Here is a 14,648-nt window from a genome sequence, read left to right as displayed (position 1 = left end):
AACTAGTATCTCAGATAGTTTGTCAAGTTGTTTCGCTCCATTACCCAGAACAACTTTCCTTGCCATCTGCTTTATTTCTTTACCACAGTCTTGCATGTTCTTGAACTGCAAAGACGCGCCAGTGTTTATTGTCAAGTCTAAGATTGCATGATTTTAAGTTTGTTAGTTATGAGAGAGTTTTACCCCACAGTTGTGGTTCATACGCTCAGGAATACATGGTTCTTTAATATTCATGCACACACGCACAAACACACCATTCTTGTTTATCCATGTCTAGCGTTATGGAACATGGAAAGTAATCTGTTGGAGAGACCGTTCATTGTTTTGGGTTTTCAGAGGCTGCTTACAAAAGCCTCCTGTCATCCCGGTTGCGGAGTTTTCTTACACCTATTGTTTGCAACGCCTAATGCAGCTCAGTGTTCCCAGTGATCGTCATTACAAAACACACCATTCAGTTGCGCCACGAAGCGATCAGGTGGCGTTATTCGTGAACAGTCAGTCAGCAGAGGTCTTGTGTTTCTTATCGCTCTTCCTCCTCTTGCAACGATGCATATATGTATAGACTGGAGCCTTGTTGGGTAACTGCAGTGCAGATGCCTTGTGACTGTCTTCTTGAAGCTCTTGAAGCTCGATCATGGCTTCCGAAAATTCGAGATGTGGGATAATAATAAAATAACTTTCTTTAATGTGTGCTAAGAGAATTTGAGTCTTTGGATTATTGTGTGTGTGTGTGTTTTTTTTTAGAGAGAGAGAATTTTTTGTAGTTGCTCTTGTCCAGTGAAGAGCACTAATTCGTATTTTTTCAGATATCCAGAGAGATCTTTTTCATTTTATCCCTTCTGTGTAAAAGAATTTTGTAATGAGTACAAAATGGGCTTGATTCTTAGAAATGTCGTTCTCTAAATTGAATTTAGGTTTATTAAAAAATTATTATTATAATTTTTTTGTTAATATTTCGTAACCTTTAGATTGTTGACCATAGTTCAGTATAAGCTGCATTAGATTAAAAGTTGTTCTTTAGAAATGTTGGAGTTGCCCTGTCTGCGTTCATCGAACATATATATCATATGAAATGATTTTTAGATTGTTGACGCGTAGGTCGTCAGTTCCAAAGGTTTTAAAAGGAGCTCCCTCGTCCCCAGCGGCGTTTTCTTTCCAACCGATCTCAGGTCAAAATAAATCCTTCGGAAGAGACATGTTCGAGTCGGGAAGTGAGATTCTTTCTTCATCAGGAACTTCTTTACAGTGTTCTTATTACCACTCCATTTTATTATGGAGTAACTGCACACTTAGTGCTTCATATTTTCCCTTTGTATTTCCGACTGTTGCTGGAAAATTCTTGGGAGGGCGTTGGCCACGCAAGCAAGCATTATTGTGATTGCTCACAGAGTCACTGGACCGACTAAAAGGGCGTCAGTGCCTTTAGTGCTCTGCCCTTTCCGTGAACGGAAGGATTACTTCAAGGAATCCCAATTATATACTGTACACAGGAGTTGACCTAACGGGATTCACGAGTAAGAGGCGAGGTTTTCTGGATATATATATTATATATGATATATATATATATATATATATATATATATATATATATATATCTATATATAGTTATACACACACACACACACACCACACACACAACACACACATATATATATATATGTATATATATATATATATATTATATATATATATATATTATTATATAATTAAATTTTTTTTAAATAAGTTGCAAGGAAATGGTAAGTAGGCAGATTATCCAAAAGTAGACGGAATTTCCTAAAGCAAACGAATTGGCTGATTGAACAAGGAAAAGAAATATTTTTTATTTCCCACTTTTGGTACTTTTATTTCGTACGAATTGAAAGGTTTTCCTACATTCACTCGGCTATATGAGTGTACGGCAGTGTGTGTGTGTGTGTGTGTTTATATATTTATTTATTTATTTTTTGTGACACTTCAGTTTGTAGAAAAATCAGCACCGGTATGTCGAGTATCATACGCGTTTACGATGCATTCCAGAGGCCATGAAAGAGTGTTTTTCGTAAACAACTTTTAAACTGACGTATGGATTTCCATGCTACTAAAGCACTGAGTGTTTCTAACATTGTCCTAATTTATGGTAATACAGAATTGACAGATGTGTTTGATTAAACCGTTTACTCAAAGAGATAATCTTCTTGTCTTTCCTTAGACATTTTCGAACAAGTGGTGCTTTATGACGTATCTGTGACGCAGAGATTTCCCCCTTACCCGTAGATTAAAACATAATTATTTGTAAAGAATTATATATCATCATACAATATATTAATTTGCTTAAAAAATTCTTATTGGCAGGATAGGTAAAATGACATTTAACCATAAGTCAAACAACGGCACCACTTTTCCGGATGGTTGGTGGCTAAGCGCAGGTTTAACCTCATGATTTTAAGTTAAAAAAAAAAGTTAGTGAAACCAATATGGCAATGCGCAGTACTTCCGAAAATGAAGACGAAGTTTGAAACATGCTGTGCTTTAGTGGCATGGAAATCCATAGGTGGGTTTAAAAGTTGTTCACGACAAACACTGTCATGGCCTCTGGAATGCGTACTAATTGTTCCTTATTTGTATGTTAGATTCATTCGATTACCTGGAAGGCCTCATATGTGCTTGAATTAATTCCTTTAATAAATTCGGAAAAGTTTTGTCATCCATACTTCCTTCAAGAGCGATTTAAACCCTTGTTTCATGACCTATATTTATTACACACATTTCCAAATGATGGCCCAACTATTTCTAAATGCTATATTCTGTCAAAAAGTCTAGTATTTTGTCTGAAAAACAGTGAAATCACTCTGGAATTTGAAATTCTCATTCTCTGGATAGCTGCAATCATTACCATGATAGCACCCGCATGCTGATTCAAAATGATATTTCAGGAGATAAAAGTTTTCTTGGCCCCTAATTCGGGGAGCTTCGGTTTCACCTCTGAACTGTTATACATGTACTCAGTGTTATAGTTAATCCATCTCTGTTTCTGATGATATCCTTGTGAGTTTTTTTTTCCTTCCTATTAGCTTCCTCATTTTCTTCGTGACCTCGCCTGCGCCCTTTCTGACATGCAGATTCTTAAAACAGTCGCACATCAATTTTACCCTGCGTCTTCTACCTAAAATAGAAGATATTGAGGCCTGTCTGCTTTGCTCCCCGAACTGAGCCGAAAGAAATCTTGCTTCCAAGTGAGATGTGTTCCTATAGCTGCCTATCCGATTGTGTATGGAATTTTGATAAACTTGTATAATAATCAATAGGCTATGGAAAGTGCAGGCGTCGTGTTTCAAATATTTGGGAGACAAAAATGGAGTGCATCAGAGGGGAAAAGCATTTCATGCTCTAATATCATCTCATACGCTGACGATATTTTGTTGTTGCCCCCAGCCCCCCTAGTTTACAGGTCTGCTAAAGTTATAGAGACGCTTTATGAGAAGCTGTTAATCTTGACTTAAAATTTGATCTCGCAGAAACCAAGAACGTGACTTTTTATGCTGATATGAAAAAGCACGGATCTGTCCATCCACTGAAAATTGTTATCAATAATAATGTGAATTATAATGATGGCGTAAGTCGCGCAAGAAGTAAATTTTGTGCTGAACGTAACACATTACGAAGAACATTTAGTGTTCGATAAAAATGTAGAACCATTTTTTTCCAAAGAGTGTTGCCTACATGTATATGGCTGCGAAATGTGGTTTTGGAACCTCAGACTACAAAGTTGTGTTTGAAAGTTTTGATGTCGGTCACCATAAGAATGTCAGAAGGATTTTTAACCTTCCATGCTATGACTATGACAGTACGATTGCGCTGCTAAGGGTCTAAAACTTGGATAACTCAACATTTGAAGAAGTAAATGTAAGATGTTGCCTGCATTGGGGATGCTCAGTAACCCGTGTGGTGGTCTAATAATGATTTTAAGCTTGATTAAGCTTGTCCTTTTTATCTTCGGTTTTCGGAAAGGAATTTTATGAAATTATGAAAGAAAATATGATATAGATTTTATGCTATGAAATTGATAAACTGCTATTAAAACAACAATTGAATGAGAAACAAATATTTAATGTTTTATCTTGACTCTGTTATGATTATGTAATAAAGTAAGCTGTATACAGTGGAGGTAAATCAGAGAAAGACAGTATGACTGAAATTTATTCGAAGATTTGTTGACGTCTTGTTCTTTTTAATTATTTTTAATGAGGACATGTAAAGATTTGACGGCAGTACCTATGTACTCGTTCTGGCTTCAGTGTATTTCTCATCCCGAACTTGTGACTTTTGTATTTTGAAAATGAAAGAAAAAAGAACTGAACTATCCTGTCTGGTTACATGACTGTCACATGTCCGATCATCCATCCATCCATTTTCCATATTCTCTTCCTTCCATCTTACTTTCCAGCCTCCCCCAACAGTTGATTCATAGGGCAACTGCCTGGTTTTCCTCCTGTTACACCTTTCAAACCTTTTACCGGCAATTTTCGTTTCAGCGCCGAATCACCTCATAGGTTCCAGTACTTGGCCTGTGGCCTCAATTCTATATTCAATTCAGTTCGATTCATTTGTCCGTCTGTTACATGTGCTTCCATCTGGACGAGTTTGTACTTTTTTCTGTCTGTTCATCTGTGACGCTCCAATTTCCGCACGTGAGTGATGATTGTAATGGCTTCTCCCCTAATCTGCAGCCGAAAGCCCCGTCGTTCTCGCCTCCTGATGATCTTTGTATGACGCACTTGAACACTTTTGATCCATTTCTATTGCAGTTCAACCTCTCTTGAGTTATCGATTGATATTTCCCATTCCAGTGGTCGGCTTTTCCCCATCCAAGTGCTTGATGAAGTTAAGTGTAGGGGTGAAGGGAAGGGAAAAGAATTAGGGGAACAAGACCTTATCCGGAGAGAGAGAGAGAGAGAGAGAGAGAGAGAGAGAGAGAGAGAGAGAGAGAGAGAGAGAGGTGAGGATTGCCTCGTTAATGCCTTGCTGTTTTATGGCATGCATGTTGACCACACACTGATCAGTAGTATTCAGTTAATATTCTTCCCATCCCAGTTGAACCACCCGCAGCAGTCGACTAACAACCACAAGCAGAGGTCAAAAGAGGTATTCTGAATGTTTAAGAACATACTCGCCCATACCGATCCCGTTCTATAGAGTCCAGCAAGAGACGAGGGGGACTTCTGAGTAGTTGAATTGGATGAGGACCATTGGACGCAAAGGCTGTGGCCCTGTCGCTTGGGCGGATGGCCGAATCGGTCGAAATTTTGGGATGAAAAAAGATCGCGGGCCGCCCTCGGCAAGTCGGCTTCTCTGCCGTTCGGGTCGGGCCTTCGGGGAATCGGGGTTCCGAATTCAGTGGTGGCTGTGACGTGGTAGAGAGAGGGTGCGTGCTGTCATCGTCTCACCCTAGCTCTCGTGCGCGCACGTTCTTTCTCTCTCTCTCTCTCTCTCTCTCGCGTTTAGCATCGTTACGTTCTTCAACCTTGTGTTTTTTTGACTGTAATTCACATTTCATTCGATATTGCTCCGTGCCGTTGTTCGTTGTGTCATCAAGTGATGTGTTTTTCAATAAGAAACTCTTCCTCTGCCCCCGGCTGCCGTCTAAGGAAATCTTTATCCTGATGACGAGGTGCGATTGGATAAAGAGCAGCGGTTTTAGTTTTGCAATGCAACGTGATATTGCAGTAAACTGGTTCAGTGGCGTTGGACTTATCAACGGAGGTGTTTGTGTGTGTGTGTGTGTGTCATGAGTTTTGAACTAATATAGTGAACTTGCCTTTTGTTGATAATCAGGGACCTGTGTTATCATTTTGTCGCTGCAAACGAAAACTTCAAAATTTCCTTTTGCAAATTCTTAGCTTGAATTTGCGTCCCTGAAGTGTTTGGAAAATCAAGGTTCTAACTCACCAGTCATGGTAAAGTAACAGATTTCAGAAAGAAATGTGATTTTTTGGTACAACCAAAGCTTGAGTAATTATTTTTTAATCTTCCCTACCTAAACGTAGTTACCTGACACCAAACGTGAAAACAGTAGCAGAGGATAAGAATGTGATTGCATGGTGATAATGAAGTCATTGTAGGACGTTATTTTGTAACTGGTGTTGAATTTTGTCTTTGTTTGGTATCTAGAAATTCCTGCAGACATAAACTTGTAGTGTAGACATTTAATAACATAGTAAAGTAGAGTTGATTATATTTAAAATTTGTCTTAATGTTTTGATAGTCATTTTAAGCAGTGTTTATTTCTCATTGAATAAAAAGAATATCCAGAGTATTCGTTTGATAAAATGTAGGAAAAGGTTGTCTTGGTGTAAAACATACCCGGTACCCCTCGCATTATTGGGGTATCATTGGGCTTGTGCAAGGTACATAGAGCTTGTGATGGAAGGGGCAACAGCAGGTTCGGGTGCTTGGTCAGATCCCGTACCTGTTCATTTATTAATTAATTAATTAATTGATTTATTTATTTATTTGAATTTATTTATTTATTTCGAGTTTAACAAGCTCTTTTAAGTGCTTAGTACCTGTGAATCATAGTATAATTTTTTTTATACATATTCAGTAGTCAAACTACTCTTTAGAAATACGTTGAAGCACTTAATGTACATGCTTTTTAAGAATATTAGAGTACTGAATGGATACTTGTATACTTCGAAATTTAAATTCTTTTTATTGGAGTAATTTTTTTGCTTGTGGGGCGGGGTTGTTCGATGGATCCACTCAGTATCGCGCATCCATATTATTATTATTATTATTATTATTATTATTATTATTATTATTATTATTATTCAAACAAGAAACGCGCCGGAATTGAATATTGTCATTATTATGATTGACATATGTGACTGCGACTGAGAGGGATAAATATAAAAAAAACTTGCGTTGCGCCCTCGCCACCGAGCCAGTCCACGTAGCCTAGGTATTAGGAATATCCCTGATTCCAGACGGGCGTGTATTGACGCCCCTCGTTGTAGAAAGGAATATAGATTCAATATTTACCGGTATCGGAGTGGGGAACCTTTTGGGCCGGATGTAAATGGCAGATCGTGGTATTTCTCTCTCTCTCTCTCTCTCTCTCTCTCTCTCTCTCTCTCTCTCTGAGTACTTTCAAGAAGGGTTGTTCGAATGGAACCGATGGAAATTTGATCTAAACCTTCATTTGATTATGATGGCGGTGATCTCAGACCATCATTGCACGATAATGACAGAGATAACCAGCCTTCCTGTCATTAAGAGAAGTCAGTATATAATGACTAGTGGTAGGATAATGAATCGCCAGACATAATAATGATGTTATAAAACGGCGTTTTGGGACGGAAGCATCCGCGGTGCCGCTTAAATAGGATGATGATATTCCCGTTGATAGAGCTGTGATGCTGTGATTCGTTGTCTTCATGTGATGCTGTTAGTGAGTGTGAGTCACTTTTTGTTGTTGATGGGGCTGGTTTTATGTTGGCGATGCTGCTGTTTTGCTGTTGTTTTTCGACCGTCCACTTCCGTTTTGTTTGCCACTGGGGCGATCGTTGTTTCGTACCGTGGTGGTTGTTATTCGCTTTTCCTTCGCGAAGAGGATGTTGACGTTCATCTCTTTCCTGTTCGCTGCGTCTTCTAGTTGCGCTTCTGTGTAGTTGAGTGTTGTTGTTGTTGTTGTTGAACAAGTTGCTGCAGCTGCAGATTGTTGAGGCGATTATGAAGTATAAAGGTATCGTTGTTTTCGGTTCACTTGAATGATGTTCTGTCCATATTCAGTGAAGTTATATTTTGAAGGTAATCATAAAATCATTTATGAGTTTCTATGATTTATTTATTCTCTTAACACCTTCCATACTCCACAAAGTATACAATGTTTATAATGTGTTTAATCTATTTATCTCCTAATAAAAAGGCTTCGGCAGCGTATGCCAAGTGCAAGGGACAATTATGTCCGTGGTTTATGCATTAAGAAAAGAAAAGAAAAAACAATAAACCTTTCAAGTATAGAATAGCTGAATCGTACTCAGTATATCAGCGGTGGGTGAAGTCATTCATTGTGTGCAAATGTAGGGTAACAGAGTAGGTCGAATGAAGTTGTTCTTTGTGTTTGTGCGCTGAATAAAGAACACGTTCAGTGTGCTCTCTAATATTATGTAAACTCTGAGATCTTGGACTATCAAGTGCACTACTGTGTTTACGTGGTCACCTACACACATTATATACATACATATATATAGATATATGTGTGTGTGTGTGATGTGTCTGCGTGTGTCACGGTGTTCTTCGCTATTGATGCTCTTTGAAAAGATTGATATATTTTAGGATTTTTGTTTCCTTTCAATCTTTTTGGAAAAGAAAAAAACTGCAATATGTACTTCATGCATGTTATGATAACCGGCATTGCTCCTTTCTTTGCTAATAAAAGTTGTAAAGTAATTTTTTAGATATCTTAGCAACACTTATCTCGTTTATTAGGCGAGATTAGGCTTCGGGAACGAATGAACTCTACGGGTGCAACACTCCCCTCTTCGTTGTCTTGTTATCAACTGCTTGTTTCTTTCTGTCTGATATTGATTAATGCCTGAGGGAAATTGATTTTTTCCTTTACCAGTGACTCAGAGATGTCAAGAATTACTTTTCCTTAGCTGCCAAATCATTTCTATTGAGATTTGCCTTGTCTTTGCCATACATATCATTGATATTTTCCATTCTTTAAGTTTGGATGGATTTTTGGAAACACGTACGTTCTCTCTCTCTCTCTCTCTCTCTCTCTCTCACACACACACACACACACACACACACACACACAGCTATTATCACTGCATTCTGGATGTAAGTATTGGATGGAGTGGTAGTCATCCTCCCCTCAATCGATTAGTCGTTGTCAAGTCTAGATCTGTCATGAGGTCTTCCTCCTCCCCCCCCCCCCTCCCCCTCCCCTCACCGAGTTTCTTCTCCAACTCATGTGAGTTCGGGGAACACGTGTGTAACAGTTGGCTGAATGGCATTTATCACGTGGTTCTTTATTTTGGATTCCAGTGACCGCTGTCATTCCAGACTGGAAACTTCGCGGTTTTTTGTTTGTCCCTTTTCGTGGGAGGGGAGTGCTCCTTTATTTAGTCTTCCATCTCTCCCCTTGTTTTTATACGATTTTTTTTTTAGACCATGATAGCTATCTCGGAGGTTTCTCTTTCTGATTCTTAATGTCACGAAGTGAAAGTAGATTTTATTTTGAGTTTATATATATATATCTATATATATATATATATATATATATAATGTGTGTGTGTAAATATACTTTCATACATATATAACCATCATAGGATTATAAGTGAAGCGGCGTATGATTTGCACTATGTAACGATGTACAACATGTCGTCTTGTTTTTGAGAGTTAATATTTCATCTACATTCCCTGTTGATTAATCCAGAGATGGATTCGCCATTCACCTCACCAAGGTGCATTTCCAATCGTCATCTCTACTCGAGTGCTTTCGTTGATGGAGAGTTGCCACTTAGCCAGTTTTCTACTTATTTGGCGGGCTCAGCCAATTTATCGCGATATCTATTTATTTATATATTCTTTATTTGAAATAGAGCACCACTCCCAATTATTTATAATTGGATTTTATCTTATTGTAAAGCGATGGTTCCATTCCAACCCCTGTTAAAATTTGATCGCGCCGTAACTTTATCACGTTTATTTTCTTACCATGACCTTTCCCCAAACGCCTGTCTTTGTGTAGCCCGCATCATGGCGTGGAGGCTTTCGGGAATTGTCTTTTTTCTGTTTTTCTTTTCCCCGCTTCTTTTGTGAAGGCGAAAGTACCTGTTCGTCCCTTGGGTTCATTGTATTGTGCCCATATTGTATATTCGGTTTCTTTTTTTCTGGCGATTTTGTTTGCCGTTAAGGTATTGATTATTTCTTATTTCAATTTCAACAGTGATTGTGCTTTTCTCTGCGTCATCAAATGCAGAGGACTTTGGTGGACTGGTTACGATATTTAAAAACTTTCATTTCGCTCTCGCTGACAGCTGTCGAGAGTCAAGCTATTAGAACATTTATTTTCTTAAAGGATAATAAACTGCATTTTTTATGTAGTATATAAATATACATACTATGTATAACATATATACATGTATATATATAAATTCATGTACATACCTACATATATTAAACATGTTTGGTCTTTATTCACATTTAAGCCTGTTATTTATACCCTACACATTGGTTATTTTTCCTAAAGGATAGTAAACTGCTCTCTCTCTCTCTCTCTCTCTCTCTCTCTCTCTCTCTCTCTCACACACACACAGTTTTCATAGTACATTAATATAAAAGCTGAGAAAAAAATTTACAGTGGTTACTTGAACTTAAAGGTTTGGAGATTTGTACATGGTATAGTTGACAGGAATGCTGCAGACTATTGGTTTGCCTGGTTATTATTATTATTGATATTAATATTATTTTTATTTTTATTGAATAAATGGCTGATTTTAATGGTTCGCCATTCCTTTCTTAATTGTTTAAATTACTCGCACATGTTGAGGTAGACTCTGGTACTGGTGTTCCCGAGACAAGCATGGGTTCTTTGAAAAAGTAATGTGACGATAGAAAGTTCGTTTTAACCGAAGGTAAGGGATACCCCAAGACAAGATAGAATTATAATTAAATGATAATATCTTAATTGTATTCCTGCGTGATGTAATGAACTTAACAACCACGCATAGGCCTATGAACCGTAAAGTGAGACCGGTGTGACTCTTTCAGTCTTAAAGTTACCTGATTTTATGTTTAATTTTCTTTTAGCATGGTAGGTTATCTTTGTATTTGTTTGTTTGCGTATTTAGTTGTGTTCATTTATAAGTGTATATATCTTCGTATTTCTGTTTTTGTTCATCTTTGTGTTAGTTCCTTAACTTACATGTTCGTGATTTGTATATATTTTTTCTCCGATTAGCATTTATTTGATTGTTTTCTACGTCTTTATCGTTCAGCGTCAATTGGTCTCCATGATCATTTATTCTATCTGTCTGTATTCATTTAAACCTTTCTTTATCTGTTCTTTGTTTATTTCCATGAATGTGTACTCACTCATTTGTTTGCGATGGTGCATCTATCTCTTCATCGTTATGTTGTTCGAGGCAGGGCCAGGGTTACCGAGCTGACTAGGAGAACGATGCAGAGTCTTTGCCAGAACTGTTCATATCAAGAACAAGGCACAAGCTCATCTCCTCTGGGGTTCTTGAACACTGTCTTCACCTCCCACCCGTCCTGTGTTTTCACAGAAGCCTAAAACTTAACAGTCGCTTTTATTCGATGAGTCGTCTTCTTACCTTTGTTGATGACCTGCTAAGTGGCAGCAGTGTCAGAAGCTCAGAGCCGGGTGTGGTATGGTGTAGAATTCATGTTGGTGGTGCTCCGATGATTCCCGTGAGTTCAGATGCGAATCCATTAAAACTGCATGTTCTTGAATTCCATATTACCAGTATGTGACTAGTGTTATCATCCCTAAATTGGCTGCATAATTTCCTTTTTCTCATTACTGCAATTAGGCCTATGGTTGTTGGGCATGGGGGTATGACTTGGCACTCTTAATGCACTGTGCTGACGTCATCAACAGTCCGCAGACAATTGATGTCGAACTTCTCGATTAGATAGGCCATGGGAAGTTAACGGCATTATCGGCCTTATCGCTATCAGTTGTTTATTAAACAAGGTCAGAAAAAATGTTGTTGACGTATAGGTCTTTTGACTGAACTTTTACATCGACGCATTTCTTGACGGAAGTGAAAGAATGATGGAATTTTCAAGGGATTTTGGTGTCATTCCTGTTCCTTCTCAATTCTTGTAGGCGATTGGTTTTCTGCCGTGTTTAAGTTGAATGTTATTGTTCACCCACTTTTTCAACCTGTTATAACGCAGGTTGTATAGTTGTGTATATGTACCCGTGAATAAGTGTATGATATAAAAATTACTCAGGCAACAGTCAAGAATTATTGTACAATTTCCAAATATTATGAATTATTCACATTCCGACACATGACACTGTTTGGAAAGCTTTTATTGTAAGGAAACTTAGCGAAAAGTTACTTGTGCTTGAAGCGTTATGCAGGCGGAAGTGATTACCCATAGTTATTTCTAGCGTCATTATCACGTTAATACCAATTGTATTCTCGAAGCCCACCTGCTATAAAGTATGTTGCCGTGGTTCATGACACCCCATCCCTTCCTTCCTTTCCCCTCCCCCTTCCCCCTTCCCCAACGAGTTTGTATCGCTTGTTATCGGAGAGCCAAAAGCTGGTTAACCAATGCCTCATTCCCTTTCTCGTTTCGTAACAGTATCTTGTGGTTATTCCCTTGATTGAGAGTTAGATTAGAAGAATGTGTTTGTTTCCTTCTTGTTTGTGCTACTCTTTTGTACTTAGTCCTGTTTTGAGAAATCCTGAGAGAGAGAGAGAGAGAGAGAGAGAGAGAGAGAGAGAGAGAGAGAGAGAGAGAGAGAGAGAGAGAGAAGGGTGGTTAGTTTGCTAGATTTCATATTAGCTACTTTTCAGTTGGTGAAAAATTATTGTGCAGATATTTTTTGTAAATCATCCCTTGCTAGTCTCATTATGTAAATTAATTCTTCGTGTATCTTAGAGGCAGGCGATTTCCTCGTAACTTGCTGTAGGGGTTGACCTCGGAATCAAATCTTATGATTTTACAGAGTTGAACGTGGAATTAGCTCTTAAGATGTTACAGTGCCGTTCCTTAAAAAAAATGATTTTTATGTTACCTGTACTTCGTGATGTTCTCTTGACGGGGAAGGCTTTGCGTTTTTATTTAGAAATATCCGTTGGCATCTTTCATTTGCACATTTCTTATGATTCATATGATGATTTTACTAAATGTAATTAGTCATGTTCATAGTTTTTCTTTCATTTTTTCTTCTAGATTTATTTTCTAGTCAGCAGAACACATGGGTCTTAAAGTCAGCTGAAGGATAGGTACATCGTATTAACTGTGCATTTGGGACGAAGAAAAATATTTACCTTATCTCTTTATAGATAAAATGTACAAAGCACTCGATTTCTTCATTACGCTTAGAAGGTCTCTGCACAGAACATTCTCTGTAACAGCTTACATGTCATGAACGTCTTTGCACAGCACCATTACCTGTAACAGCTTACATGTCATGAACGTCTTTGCACAGCACCATACCTGTAACAGCTACATGTCATAACGTCTGTGCACAGGACATTCTCTGTATTGACTTAACATGACATTAACGTCTTTGCACGAACGTTCTCCCCCTGTGCACAGAACGTTCTCTGTAACAGCTTACATGACATGAACGTCTTTGCACAGGACATTCTCTGTAACTGCTTACATGACATGAACGTCTTTGCACAGAACGTTCTCTGTAACAGCTTACATGACATGAACGTCTTTGCTTCATGAACGTCTTTGCACAGGACATTCTCTGTAACAGCTTACATGTCATGAACGTCTTTGCACAGGACATTCTCTGTAACAGCTTACATTTCATGAACGTCTTTGCACAGCACCATTATCTGTAACAGCTTACAGGTCATGAACGTCTCTGCATAGGACATTCTCTGCAACATTTTACATTTCAGCTGATACAGCAGAAGACTGAAATGAGTTATGAACTTTCTTTTCCTGCTTTTCACTGAATACAGTAAGCAGGTGTACAATGAGTAACTTCCTGATTCTCTCCGCTATGTGGTACTGTCGGGTGTGTAAGCCTTCTTGTCACAAACAAACAGACCCACACAATCTTTTTAAGAGGCGTCTGATGAACTAAGCCTATGGTCCCCTCTTGTTGTTCTTCGTCTTAGACAATACCTGAAATGTGTTTTGTTAAGAAGACGCATACACAACCCTTCCACAGCAACTCCCTCATGATTTATAAGATAGAGTGATTGAGTGAGCCTCTTTTTGTGTATTGCGAGTGTCGAAAGTTTCATTTTTAGGGCTTAACATTTTAGTCAGCCACCAATTATATACAGGGAAATAAAAAAAATCGCGTAGTTTTCGTTAACAATTAAAATATTTACAGGCATTTTGTTTGTATGGGGGTTCAGCAGTAAACGTCAGTTGTTTTCAAAATTGTTTTGTCATTAACATGGAGGTGAGTGAGTGGCAGGAAGGAAAAAGGCGTCAGCAAATGGTTGGTTGGGTCATGTTTAATGCATGCAACCCCTTCACTGCTGTTGATTCACACTTCAGGCTGTTGCTGTTTATTTTTTACATGAGTTAACGGTATCTCCGTCTTTCAACATATATATATCTATATATATATATATATATATAGATATATAATATATGTTAATATATATATATGACACTATTCCTATATGAAAATTTATAGTTTTGAGTATTGATATGCATTGGTGATCAGAACGGGTAGCTTTATTATTTTCTGTATGAGGTGTATCGACAGGGTTTTTTTATCCTAGCAAAATAATGTAGCGGCGCCAGTATGTCATTGCATGTGTAGTGAAATGTGTTTTGCTCGCTTACTTTAGGATTAGCATACTTGTCTTCACGAACGCATGATTGTTATGCTGCTGTGGCATCGTGAAGAAAGCTCCCGCATGCCTGTTCTGAGTAGAAGTACGTCAAGCGTTATTTTGGGCCTAGTGCTGTGT

General features: G+C 38.1%; 1 protein-coding gene across 4 annotated transcripts in view; it reads left to right on the top strand.

The window, feature by feature from the left end:
* LOC135225810 (partitioning defective 3 homolog) overlaps positions 1-14,648 on the top strand; it is a 463,764-nt gene that overhangs the window by 272,169 nt on the left and 176,947 nt on the right. The window contains exon 1 of one of the 4 annotated variants that reach the window (XM_064265308.1): positions 5,347-5,404. The exons of 1 other annotated variant lie outside the window; for it this stretch is intronic. Coding sequence is in view for 1 of the 3 variants with exons in the window: in XM_064265323.1 (XP_064121393.1) it covers positions 5,934-5,936 (3 nt within the window). In the remaining 2 variants the exon portion in view is untranslated. Of the gene's footprint in view, positions 1-5,346; positions 5,405-5,466; positions 5,489-5,913; positions 5,937-14,648 lie in introns of those variants that run through there. 2 more of the 4 variants (XM_064265309.1, XM_064265323.1) reach the window with 2 other exon arrangements.

This window comes from Macrobrachium nipponense, chromosome 13 (genome assembly GCF_015104395.2).
Source record: "Macrobrachium nipponense isolate FS-2020 chromosome 13, ASM1510439v2, whole genome shotgun sequence".
NCBI lineage: Eukaryota > Metazoa > Arthropoda > Malacostraca > Decapoda > Palaemonidae > Macrobrachium > Macrobrachium nipponense.
Note: the sequence above shows the minus strand (reverse complement) of the source record. Positions and strands in the feature narration are given on the sequence as shown.